Genomic DNA, 13,190 nt, shown 5'->3' with positions numbered 1-13,190 from the left:
CGCCAGTCCCCCGCCCCCGCCCCCGGCTGCGCTCACACCGTCTCCGCTTCCAGGGACGCACTCCGGCGTGGTCCTGAGCATCAACTCCCGCGAAATGCACAGCTACCTGGCGAGCTGAGGCCGCCGGGCCGCGCCCAGGGCTCTCCTCTCCGTCACTTCGTCCCCCGCGGAGGGCACAGGACCACCCACGCCACCGGCACCAGGGCAGGGACCCGCCTCCCCCCAGAGACCTCGGGAAAGCCACCTCCTCCAGCCCTGCCCGCCGAGGCCACAGGTGCCCCTCTGTCCAGTTCCAGCCCACCTGGCCCACGGACGCCCAGAGGACCTGCCGGCTCCCGCCTCTCTGGACACCAGGCCCACGGCACCACCCGCTGTATCTGTCCCCTGACGCCCAGCGCTTCTCTGCCGCCGGACCCAGCGTGGCTGCCCGCACCTCGTCACCCCAGCTGAGGCCTGACTTCTCGAGGCCGAGGCCGGTGCCCTCTGGACCATGGGAGGCGAGCCTGCCGGGCTGCCCGCTCTCAGACCTGCCAGGTCACCTGCACCGCGGGCCTGCCCTGCAGAGGGAGCCGAGCCCTGCTTTCCTCCTCACGACCTCCAGGAAGGCAGCTCCTGCCCCCTCGGCCGTCCCTCTGCGGAGGCATCCACCCCCTCCAGAATCCGGAAAGCCTACTGAGGCCCTCCCGACGCCGCCCTCCGTGGCTCCCACTGTCCTTCTTTTTAATCTGCGGTTATTGTAAATACCTCTCCAGGTAGCTGTTTGCGTTTGGGGGGTGGGCTTGTTCAACTTCCTATTTCCACTGCCAGGCAGCAGCCCCTTTCTTGGGAACCCCTTTCCAGAATGCCCAGGGCTGCCCCCTGATTTTCCTGGCAGCCTTCTCTCCCTGGGGCCACAAGGCGAAGCTCTCCTTGGCTTTCCCAGACTGGGGCGCCCACCGGGTCCAGGGTATTCAGTGCCTGCCCTTCCACAGGCAGCCAGCAGGCGGCGCCCTCGCAAGGGGTCCCCGGAGGGACCCGCGCAGAAGCCCAGGAACGGGAGAGGTTTAGGACCATAGAGCCGGCAGGGCCGCCAAGCAGTGTGGCCCTTCTCTGAAGATGGAGAGGCTGAGGCTCAGAGAGGGAGTGGCTTTCCCAAGGTCACACAGCAAGATGGCAGCAGAGATGCCCCAGGAGCCGCCCCGCTGCCTGTGCGGCGTGAATTCCCTCACTCAGAGACGCCTAGAATCAGGGATGTTAGGACTATACGGGGCGGATGTTCACCTTTGGCCTTGAAACGAAATCAGTCTCCCCCTCCTTCCCCCAGGCTGGGCGCGCGGTGGGGACCCCAGAGCCTCGGCTGGGGACTCACTGGCCGTAGTGATTCCAGAATGAAGCCGGGGGGAGGGGGCTGATGACCCACTCGATGAAGGAAATGTGGCCTGGGGGAGGGAGCCCCACAGGTAAACAAACCATCGAGCCCAGAAGGGCTACTACCATGCGCGGGAGACCCTCAGTCTTGGGGGGGTGTCCCTGGAGTCCAGCCCATTGGGTCACAAATGGGGACTCAGACCAACTCTGAGACCAGCTTGCAAGGGGTCACTGCAGGTCACCAGGGCAGGTGGGGAGAGGGGTCCCTCTCGCCACCCTGTGCGCCCACTGGCTGGACCCCCGCCCCCACCGCGTGGGGTCCTCAAGACCCTCCCAGGGGAAGGGCGGGGTGGGGGACCCGGGGCTGGAGCTGGCAGGGCGGGATTTGTGTGGGAAGAGGGTTCTCCTGACTTTGCTCCCCCCGCCCACCTGCAGTCTCCAAAGACCCCTTAGGGAGCCCTGTGTCCTGCCAGCGCCCCACCCAGCCCGTCCTGAGAGCGTCACACTCAGGTCAGCACCGGTCGGCACCGCCCAGGTCCAAGGCGTCCCCTGGACATGGCCCCTCGGCTCACCGGTGCCTGTGCGGGGCGACCCCTTTGACCCCCGGACCCTCAGTTGCGTCCTCTCGCTGTTTGGGTAGAGTTCGCCCTCAGCTATTTGTGTTTTTCTCATATTTTGTGTTACTATTTCTGTCAAGAGCACTTGGGGTGTTGGACCCAAGAACCTGGGAATGAGTTGGCATCAGTAACCGTGAGCTTCTCCGCCCGTAACCGCGTAGCTGGCACGTAGGTCTGCGGATTCATCTGGTTCTCCGCTGGAGCGTCTTCCTATCGGGGGACAGGGCCTGCTGTGGGAGCTGACGTTTCACGCAGCGGGTCGAGCCCACCCTTTGTATATGCACATAACAGAGATGCGATCAAGTCTTTCTTATTTTTCCTTTTTAAAAATCAATAAATCGTTTGTGATGCTTTTAACAAAGATTAAACGGAAATGATCAGCCTTTGCCTTATAATGGAGCTTTGTCCACCTTTCCCTAAACACCCGCGCGGGCCCCAGGATGGCGGTGCCAGGACCCGGCACTTCCAGGGGAGGTGCCATGGGTCTGGGGCACTGGGTCCGGGACAGGCCACCCGCAAAGCAGGGATGTCACCACGTCCTCATACACAGGTCCCTCGCTTCCCCCCGAAGGCCCCCCGAGGGGCTCATTTGCCACATGAGGTGCAGAGGCCGAGGGTCCGGGGCCTGGCAGGTGCACCCCAGCCGGACGGAACCTCTTTACCCCTGAAATGCCGTCCGCTTGTCTTTGAGGGGCCAGGAGCTGATAGGAAACACCTTGGTGTGGTCAGATCACCCCCACCTGCCGCCGCAGGCACGCATGCACACACACACACACTCACACACACACACTCACACCCCCTCCTTCTCGACCATAGCATGTGGAGTTCAGCGTTAACGTCCTCAGAAACTTCCTGCCACATCTTGTGCCCTTTGGAACGGGTCCCGGGTCCTGGGCTGGGGCCGTGAGGGACCGAGGCAAAGCCCTGGGCCCTGAAGGAGACCCCAGGCCGGTGGGGAAGTTGACGATGACAACCGGATCCAACAGGGAGGAGAAGGCAGTGTCCAGGGACCCCAACCAACCCTTGCACCGGAGGCCAGCAGTGAGCGATCTCTCTAGCGACACGGGGCCGCTGTTTGCTGCTTTAGGAGGGCTTTTCAGAGGCTTTCCACCCGTGGAATCTGTCTGGGCTGAAAACCGAGAGGGGCTTCTTCCCATTGCCAAGGCTGTGATCCCCCCGCAAACTCAGGAACTGGGCGCACCGTCGCATCAGACCCACTGGGACACAGGCAGGGGCTGGAGCTCCACCAAGAACCTGAGCCCTGCCAGCCCTGCTCTGGCCTGGGGCCTCGGTGGCACCAGGAACCCCCCGGAATTTGCCTTGGGAGGCAGTGTCCCCCAAGTGTGAGGGCTTCCTCCTGGCCCGGTCTCGCCCCACAGCAGCCTGTGCTGAGGTTTCAGCGGAAATGCGCGCCACACAGCCTGGCGGGCACTGGGCCTTGGGGGTGCGCCTCCCTGGACCCCAGGGGCTCCGGCCGTGTGACCCTCCAGGTCTGGGAGGTAGCAACGGTCCCGTCGTCGGGACTCAAGTCGGCCTTGACGCTCCAGGTCCAGAGGGCGTGTGGTCTCTTCCGCCGAGGTGGGCGTTTAGCCGGAGGGCCTCACCGGGGCTCTGCTGCTCCAGGGTCCCCTCACCCCCGGGAACTCAGGGACCCAAGTGCAGGGGTGGCAGCTCCTATTCTTAGCTTAGATTTGCCAGAAGCAGCCACCACAGAGGTTTTCAAGTGCACCCCCTGTCCCAGCAACCCCCTCTCTGCGGTGCAGGACTGTCCCAGGAGTGTCCAGGAGGCGCGGGATGTGGGGGCGTGGTGGGCCCAGCAAGGCCCCTCCAGCGTCTGTCTGTCTCCCCACCCCGGGGACATCTCCCTGTGTCCTGTGATCTGCTCTGTCCCAGCCAGAAGCGGGGGCCCCACTTCACGGCCTTTACCTCCATGTGCTTGTTAGTGAGGGCGCCTGGGTCAGGTGCATGTCTGTCGCCCGCTGCAGGGAGGGGTGGGCGCTGACACCAGTGTTTGCTATCGTGTCTCCAGCGCCCCAAGCACAGTGGGTGTTCAAGAATAAACCGCAAATGAAGAGATGAATGAATGATCAGTTGAGGAAAATGGCCGTGTTTATCCCGCTGCAAGGACAACCCGCAGAGAGGAGGGCCTCTGCCCTGTTAGCGTCAGCTGGGTGCTGCTGGGTGGTTCGTGGGTGGGTGGTCTCCGGTCACTTCATGTGTGAGCAGACCCAGCGCTCTGGCCGCCCTTTCCACGGGACCAGTGTGGTTTAAACCGTAGGCCTTACTGTTACCCAGGATGGGGGGGGGCTGATAAATCAGGGGACAATTACCGCTCGACAGGTACGTTTGTCACATTCCCTGTTCCCAAGAGGAGGGGCCGTGCCACCCACCCTGTGATGCCAGGCTGGGCCACAGGGGGAAGCACCAGGGCTGGTCAGGAGGCGGAGGGAGGGGGAGATGGGGCGAGAGCCTCTGCTGTGGTTTTCCCAGGAAGGAGGGGTGAGGCAGGGCGAGCGGGCGCAGGATGGGCTGTCGGAATATTTTCAGGCCAGCTCTCAGCTCTGCACTGACCACCTGCCCCTGGGGCTGCTCCTAGGACAGAGTGGCCTCACAGGGTCCAGGACCAGCTCCAGCTGGCCCCCCAGGTCGGAGGCGAGTACCCTCGACCCACCTCACCATGTCCTTACCCCTGCCGTGTTTCCTGCACCCCCTCCCCTTTGCCTTTTTCTAAGGCCGCACCCAAGGCTTGTGGAGGTTCCAAGGAGAGGGGTCAGATTGGAGCTGTAGCCGCCGGCCTACGCCACAGCCACAGCAACTCGGGATCCGAGCCGCATCTGCAACCTACACCACAGGTCGCGGCAACGCTGGATCCTTAACCCACTGAGCGAGGCCAGGGATCGAACCCGCAACCTCATGGCTCCTAGTCGGATTTGTTTCCGCTGCGCCACGACGGGAACTCCTCCTTCTTTTTTTTTTTTTTTTTTTTTTTTTTTGACTAATTGGCCCCTTCGTGTGGAAAGACAGCCATTTTTAACAGCATCATAAAATTGATGAAGTTCCCATCGTAAAATTTCTGGTTCGCAGACATCGGCTGATGTTTTCCCTGTTTCTGGTTAAAGGGCCGGGCTCCTGATTTATGAGGTGGGGGTTCGTGTCACCTGCTCCCCAAATTGTAACTCACATGAGGAATATCCCCGAGTCATCTCCGTGGTTTTAAAATGCAAACCCAAGAGCTCTGGGGTCCTTTGGCTACGTTGTAAGAGACATTAAAGAGGCACCCCCTTTCCACGGGGCAGCCCACCGGGCTGTGGTTCAGGTTCAGGGCCCAAGGGGGAGCATCTAGTAAAGTGAGGTCGATTTCAGCTTAACCGGCCCCGCGCTGAGATGAATGTCCGGCCATTGGACAGCTGCCGCGGGGCTGGCGGACCACCCCTCATGGATTTCTTAGGGGCGGCAAGGCAAGCCGAGAGCCTGCGGCTGATCTGAGGCGGCCTGGGGGACCGATCTCACCTCCCACTCCAGGGCGTGCTTCCTTCTGGCAATGGGGGGGGGCTTGTTATCTGGGATGTACCCCACCCCACCCCAGGGAGAGGAGGAGGAGGAGGAAGCGGCCCCCACCCAGTCCCCTGGGCCTCAGCCTCTCAAAGGTGGGTCTAGGTGAGTAATGCGTCACCTAAATGTCCCCAAGTCACCCCAGAGACTCAGACCACGCCTCCCGCCATCAGACCTGGCCACCCTGCTTGTGATGAGAGGTCCTGAGGGTGTCCACACAGCGGGACCCAAGCCACTCTGGCCAAGCTCCGCTTCCCCGTGTCTTAGGTGACAGGTCGGCCAGTGGCTCAAGCCTCGGCCTGAGGAGCAGGGCCAGCCCCTCGGGCTCCTCCATCAGCCCTCAGGTGGGTGTGTGCACCTGCAGGGGCCTTTCTGCTCCAGGCACCGCGGCCCAACATGGACACGGTTTCCGGGGTCTCCACTCTGACCCCCCCACCCTCCCCCCCGGAAGTGGTCTTTCTAAAACCAGAAATCTGGCCATCTCACGAGAAGCCCTGGACGCCTTCTCTGCAGATGGGAGGCCTCAGGTCTGAGCCAGCCTGCTCTTCCAGATCCACCTTTGCCCCAGAGGGTTCAGCTCTCACCCTCCACCCTTTGCTCCTCTCTCCCTGGCGAACTCCTATTGAAACACCATGACCTAGCTCAGATGCCCACACACCACAAACTCCACCAACTGCCCCAGGGCAGCTTCTCTTTCTCCTATGGTTCTGGAATTCTTCATACAGTCCCACACTCAGTGTTACCTGTTTACAGGTCTGCGTCCTTGGCTGGAGCAAGCGTTGTTCCTGTTTCTGCCCCGGGCACAGACCTGGCAGCCCGCAGCAGGAGCACAGACGCTCCTGGACTTGAATATTCAGGTCCGGGGACTAAAAGCCACTTTTTAAAAACACTGTGGGAGATCCCCTGTGGCACAGTGGGTTAAGAATCCAAGCAGTGGCTTGGGTTGCTGTGGAGGCACAGGTTCAGTCCCTGGCCCAGGGCAGCGGGTTAAAGGATCCAGCACGGCCGTAGCTGCTGCCTAGTTGTAGGGTGGATTCAATCCCTGGCCTGAGAACTTCCATATGCCGTGGGGGTGGCCATTCAAACAAACAAAACCACTATGTTTCTGGGAGCTCCCTGGTGGCTCAGTAGGTTAGGGATCCAGCTGCGGCTCGGGTGCAATTCCTGGCCTGGGAACTTCCACATGCTGTGGGTGTGGCCAAAGAAAATAAAAACTAAAACCACGGTGTTTCTTTCACAAAAGGGGATTCTAGATTCTAGCCAAGGAAACAAAGCGTGAGCCCCGCTCTGATCCTCTTGACACCCCTCCCCCACTTGGCAAACCGCCTCCATTCAGGGAGTCCCTCCCCCGCTGCCCGCAAACCCAGCAGGTCAAGACGCGGAGGCAGGCTTGGAAGAGTCGAGTTTATTAGTTATGACATTACACACAGGAGGCACGCCAGGGGCGCCAGTCTGCGGGCTATACCGTGTGAAACTGCAGAAAAGAAAATCCATTAAGAGAGCAGAAAATTCAAGTGTGGCTACTACAAAATCGGGCAAATGGACTGAAAACTCGTATTGCCAATGCGAGTTTCTTCGGATAAAATTTTCTTACTTTATGGATTAAATACATCGAGGAACACAGTGAAAATATATTTACAGTTCTTTTAAAACGGGCCCTGCCAACATATTTCCTTAAAAAAATCTTTCCTGTTTCTTGCCTGTTTCTTTCAAAGAGAATTTTAAATATGACTTTTGTTTCTAAAAAATACAATAAGGAAATAATTACATTCTTAATATGAAAACATTTTACAACTTACAGCCGTGGTCAATTCATGCTGAACAGCTATAATTTAAAAGTTGACGCTACAAGGTAGAGCCACCATTTCCTTTCTCGATAAAAAAAATCAAATATAAAGATCATCTTGTTAAAAACACCTTTGGTCCCTAAGAATTAGGATCGGAGGAGCCCATCTGGAAATTTCTTCCATGGCAACCGCGCGAAATGCCCTGGGGCACCTGTACGCGGTCCAGGTAAGATTTTCTGGGGGGACTTAGCTGGAAGCACGGCTCTGGAGAAGGGTACCTGAGACCAGCAGTTCCCTGGGCAGGAAGCTCTCTCATCTGTGTCTTTACAGGTGACACACTAGTTCCGCTGGGGCCAGGGGCTCACGGAAAGGCTGCTTTCTTTTTCCATGATGGTGTGGGGGGGGCATGAAAATGTTATTTACTTTTTAGTTTATTTCACAGTATCAACCCAGCCCATGGGGGAGGGGGGATAATGCCACAACGACAACGGGAATGACAGAATTTTTCCTTAAATCTCTGCCATGGGTGAAATTATTTTTTCTATTAAAAAACTTAATTTAGAAAAAAAAAAAAAAAGAGGGGGGAAGACAACAGTTTAACATTGAAGTGTCGCCGTGACCTCTGTCTGAGCCGAGCAGCACCCTGCCTGCTGCACCTGCGGGTCAGCCCCCAGCGCCCGCAAGGCCCCAGCAGGGATGCAGCCGCCACTGCTGCGCCATTTCTCTGGCTGGAGAGGTGCCACCGCCCTGAGCGCGCCACCCCTGTCCTCAGCCCGGGGAGCTTCCTGACCCAGGACGTGGTGAATAAACAGAACACTGCCTGCTCAACTAGATCGGTGGGCAAAACTGACGTTTCCTTCACAATAGCTTGCTGATGGCTGTTCTTCTGGAAAGAAAAGGTGGGACCACAAGAAGCTTCGCCCACAACCCTTGCGCCTGCCCCAGCCTCAAAGCTGTACAGAAATTCACGGCCAGCTGTTGCTGTGATTAACCCTAACCCGGAACTCCTCTCTGCAGGTGGCCTGCAGGGACAGGACACACGCTTCTGAGGACAGACTTTTCCAAAGGGGGCGCGTCCACAACCCATCAGAGAAGCCGCAGGGTTTGGGAAACTGCCAAAAATAACTCGGGGACCAGGTCGCGCTAGACAACGCCAAGGTGCCCGAACCGAGGGGCAAAAGCTAGTTTTACACGTGTGCCAGCGAGACCTTCCCGAGCCCATGTCAGGGGGCCCCGCGCACCCTCCGACCACCACTGGGTTTCTGCGCACAAGGTGGGGGAAAGAACGGAAAACATTAGAAAAATACGGAAACAGAGGGGCGCTCGAAGGCTGGTGACAGCTTACAGAGCAGAGCTGGAAGCAGGAGCCCGAGGCTGGCGATGGCCTCGGGGCTCAGGGAAGGGCCTCGGGACCCCGAGGGTGACAGCTTCCCGGCAGCCCCTCCATCCATCCCGTCACCACAACCCTCTCATGCGGGGGCAGGATGCTGCCGGCACGGGCTGGCCCCCCGTGACCCGAACTCTCTGTCAGAGGAATGGGTGACGTTGCTCTAGGAACCTGGCCTCTCCCCGTGGGCCACGTCCCACTCCCCCGAGAGAGGGCTGAGGTTGGGTCCCCCCGGCCTGGCACCCCCGCCGTTATCCCCGGGCCGCCATGTGGGCAAGTTTTGGGTCGTAACAAAATCACTGTCAGAATTCTGACAAGAAGTCCACGGTGTGTCTAATATGTACAGATATAAATTAAAACCCATATTTATCAAACATATACACATAAATAACTTATTTTGAAGCTAATGCTTTAAACGAACTTTCTGATGAAGTCTAAAAGCATGGAGGGGAACCCACGCTATCACAGGGCCCGATGCTGGCGGCCCGTCCCCCACGGGGCCCGTTTTAAGGGGCTCCTTGGAACCCAGTGGGATTGAAGCCACCATCCGCTTTAAAAGGCTTTGGAGAGGAACGCAGAAGCCTGGGTTTGGGGAACACACAATCTGTGCGCCAGGAGTTGGAAGCCCAGGGTCCAAATCCCGGCCGTGGCATCAGTGGGCTGTGTCCTTGGGCACAACCTACAAAGATTCGGGGCGGTGTCCAGGGTGACCTCCGCTAAAGGTCCCCCCAGGGCACTGCTGCGCCCACCTGCTCCAGGCTAAGGCCCTGGTTTCCCTTCTTGGTAGCGATCGAAGCCTGGCCATCGTCTCGGGCCAAGTTGGCTGCCAGTCAGAACAGCCCAGGAGCCTTAAGCGGGGAACACTGATGTGCCCACGAGGCAGTAGGGCACACAGGAAAATAAGCTTCGCATGATGCCAAGGGGTCCTGACTCCTATACTGACAGGCCTGAGGCTTGGGGAGGCCCCTCCCTCCGGGCTTGGGTTCCCTGGGGGGTGGGGCGAGGGCGGCACCTGACACGGAAGCCGTGGACGAAGGGGCTTGAGCGTGAGGGCGCCGGCTGGCTGCCCACGAACCTGACCGACAGCTTTGCAGTAAATTCAAGTTTCAGGTGGGCTCCAGTCAGACAACCTCCAGGTCCTGCTGCAGAGCTTCCTTGGGCGCCGAGACAACTCATGTCAGTAAAACCAAGCAGGGCCCGTGTGGGCCTCGAGGGTGCGGAAGGCGAGGCGGCCCTGGGATGTGCCCGCAGGCCCATCTGGGAAATGCCGGCACACGGCTCTCTGGCCTCCCGTGGCCGCACTTGAGAAGCAAACATCCCAGGCAGGGGATGCTGCCCGACCACGGGGCGAGAGCCCCTGGGTGGTTGTGCCTGGGGCTGCTCGGCCAGTCTGCAGAGGGCTGTGGGGCGGGTGACGGATCCTGGGCAGTGGCCACACATGGACAAGTCCCACGAGGTCCCACTGCAGACAGAGGAGAGCCGGCCTGGTTCTCAGACCCAGACTGGCTCTCCCTGTGAACTGGCCTGTCCCCTTCGTGCCAGTGTCCGACGGCTCCGAGAAACATCCCACGGGAGGCAAATGGGGAAACGCAAAGCGGCAGGAAGCATCAGGTCACATCCCCCCCGCGGGTCACGGCTTCCTTCGCAAACTGGGGGCCACAGCCGGTGGGAGAGACGCTCTCGAGGGTCCCTCTGTTGCCCTAAGTTGAACAGTTCCCAGGACCTGCCGCCTTTCAAAAGACGGATGTGCCCTGGGGAGGGGGTGACCGTCGCCCCAAGCCACCCGGGTCTCAGAGGGTCACCGTGGCTCTGAAGGGGTGGAAAGGGCCTGCGCGGAGCAGGAAAGGGCACCCGCGTGTGAGTATCTGCTACCTCCAAAAGCAGTACAAAAAATTAATAAAATATGATACAGGAATCTCTGAAAAACCCTGGGAGCTAAATGTGACACGATAAAAAGAGAACCCTTTTTAAGTTGAAAAAGAGTGGCAGCTTTTCATGTCCTGGTGACAAAAGCATCTGTCCAGAAAATCTTAAAAAAAAAAAAAAGAAAGAAAAGTAAAAAACGCTTCACAGCACAATTCTGTCGTGCCTTTGCCCCGGTGACGAGGGGGCTGGGCACGCGGGGAGGGGGCGCTGAGACGCAGGGAGGGAGCTCCTGCTGTTCGGGCTGCAGTTACAGCCCCTCCACCCCGGGCGAAGAGCGGGCAGCCCGATGCCCACCCAGTCACACAGCCACGCCGGGGACAAGGAGCACGGGCCACGCCTTCCGCGGCCCTCTGAGGGCCCGTCCATCGTCAGTCGGGGTGGGGCTGAAACTGGTTAAAGCGGTCGTGTAACTGGTGGAAAGACGCGGCTCGTCCATCTGCCACGGGGACACTCCCACAATACCTTCTGTCCCCTTTTGTCTTTCAACAAATAAAGTTGGAAGCCAAAGCAGTACAAGGAATCTCTTTAAAGGGCACCATTATACAGTAGACAGATACACGCGGCGGGTCTGGGTCCTGGCCTAGCTGGCATCCTGCAGCCGGAGCCCCGGGCCAGCTCCCTGCGGTCCCTCGACGGGCGACGCTGCCTGAGTCGGGGCGTCCGCCAGCTCTAGGTCCCGTTCTTCAGCTCCCACTCCTGCAAGCGAGGCGACAGGAAGAGTGTGAGGGTCAAAGCGCCTGGCGTCGGGCGCAGGCCTGTCACGCTGCATCCCACCTGTGCCCTGCAAAGTGCTGGGGCAGCTGCGGTGGAACCGACACGGAGGCTCCCAGGCAACAGACAATCGTCGTATGGTCCAAAACCGTCAGCGTGAGTCCTCTAACGGTTCTGGGCAGACTGGGGAGAGGGGGCGGCACCCACAGGGCCCTGGTGCCAGGCCCGGCTCTGCCCCTGCCCCCCCCGGGGAGGGCACCTGTGTGGCGCTGACTCCTACTGTGTTCCTGTGGGGTCATTAACTGAGCGAGCTGCCCACTTTCTCATATTGCATAAACCTAGGAATGTCTCAGCTTTTCTAGAATCAAACCTCCAAGCTTGATTAATGGCTAAAGGCATGGCATGAGCAAATGTGGCAGAAACAAAACCAAAGCTGAGCCGCCCCCACCTCGTGAGCACCTGCAGGGATCTGCTTTTGCAAAGGCCAGGAGGACCTCACAGTCTCCTCCCCGGTTCCCTAAGAGGCCACCCCGGGGCCGCTGTGCACAGAGCAGGTGCTCAGGGCCAGCCGGGAGCCCAGCGCCCACGTGAGCTTCTCTCCAAGCTGGCCAGCCTCCCCAGGGTCGGGCGGAGGACGCTTTGACACGTTGCCAAGGCCTCACGCCCCCACCTATGCGTGTAGCTCCATGAGCAAGCTCAGGGCATGCTGGCCATGAGGCAGAGGGCTCCACACACACGCCCAGCTGAGAGGAGCCCTGGTCCCCCGGACCCTGGGCATATGTGTGGGCTCTGAAAGCACCGCAGCCACCATGTCCCGGCCTCCAGACCTCCCCCTGGCGAGGGGAGCATGCCGGGCCTGAAGCTGGATGTGGTGGCCCTTCGAGGCCCCCTCATCTGGGAAACCCCATGACCTCTGGACACCCCTGAAACCGTGACCTTCAGGAGTGCGCCTCTCACACTCAGAGCATCCCTCGTCGGGAAGTGGAGGCGATTTTAGGGAGGCTGCCTGGGGTACCAGTGCTGGGGCCCAGAACAAGTCAGCTTCAGCAACGTCCTCAGAAAAAAGGTAGGAGCTGCCCCCCACCCAGTGGACTGACGCCCCCACTCCCACACCACCCTTCCCTTGGGTGGGACCCCCGGCTGCTTCCACGGTGGTCTCTGGACCGGTGGGCGGGGGCGCTACCACCCTCTGTACGGTGGACCCGGCCCGGCTGAGCATCCAAACCAGCCACGAGGGCACGCGTCTCCTTGGTCAGGAGGAGGGCAGGTCGTGTGGAGGCCCGGCCTCCGGCCCTGGCACCCCCACCACAGGCACAGACATGGAGCCCCTTCAGAGGCCGGGCTCACAGAGCCGTAAACTGATTCCTCTGACGCGAAAGAAAGCAAATAAATGAAGTATTTTCACTGCATCCGCCTTGTGCAGTGAATGAGGGGCCCTGTTGGATGGCTCCATTCTAGGCCTGTCTCAGGCAACGCAGCTTCCCCGGCAAATGAGCGTAACAGTGATAAACCAAGAACGGGCGATGGACGCGAAGGGAACAGGACAGGGATGGACAGTGGTCCTCCTTCCCCAGAGCTACCGAAACGCACAGGCTCAGCCGCCGCACTCGCCGTGAGGACAGACACCCGGGCTGCGGCTTACACCCAGCATCCGGACCGCCCACCCGCACCCCGGCCTGCGGCCAGGGGTTAACGCTCCTGCTCTCCGCCAGCACCAGCTGCTCTCTTCCGAAAAGAAGCTGTTTCTAGCCAGTTTGGAACGGATTCCAACGCTGCCAGAGGACAAAGGGCAGCAGTGAGCAGCCCCGGAGACGGAGACAGCACAGGGACGCCCGACCTCCCTGTTCAGAACAAACTCCTCTC

General features: G+C 59.8%; 2 protein-coding genes across 49 annotated transcripts in view; one reads left to right on the top strand and one right to left on the bottom strand.

Moving 5' to 3' along the window:
• Window positions 1–2,346, top strand: part of SORCS2 (sortilin related VPS10 domain containing receptor 2) — a 507,067-nt gene extending 504,721 nt beyond the window's left edge. For all 48 annotated transcript variants that reach the window (XM_084971438.1, XM_084971437.1, XM_084971436.1 and 45 more), the window contains one exon: window positions 54–2,346. In XM_084971438.1, the coding sequence (XP_084827564.1) occupies window positions 54–118 (65 nt within the window). In that variant the 3' untranslated portion in view covers window positions 119–2,346. The remainder of the gene's footprint in view (window positions 1–53) is intronic.
• Window positions 2,347–11,123: 8,777 nt separating this feature from the next.
• Window positions 11,124–13,190, bottom strand: part of AFAP1 (actin filament associated protein 1) — a gene marked incomplete at its 5' end in the record, with an annotated part of 128,308 nt that continues 126,241 nt past the window's right edge. The window contains 1 exon segment of the mRNA NM_001253821.1: window positions 11,124–11,312. Within this exon segment, the coding sequence (NP_001240750.1) occupies window positions 11,286–11,312 (27 nt within the window). The 3' untranslated portion in view covers window positions 11,124–11,285.

The sequence above is a fragment of the Sus scrofa genome, chromosome 8 (assembly GCF_054392235.1).
Source record: "Sus scrofa isolate SSC_HxYL_T2T_F1_AM1 chromosome 8, Sscrofa_HxYL_maternal_Yorkshire_Landrace_v2.0, whole genome shotgun sequence".
Lineage (NCBI taxonomy): Eukaryota > Metazoa > Chordata > Mammalia > Artiodactyla > Suidae > Sus > Sus scrofa.
The sequence above is the reverse complement of the archived record's forward strand: the minus strand, read 5'-3'. Positions and strand labels throughout refer to the sequence as shown.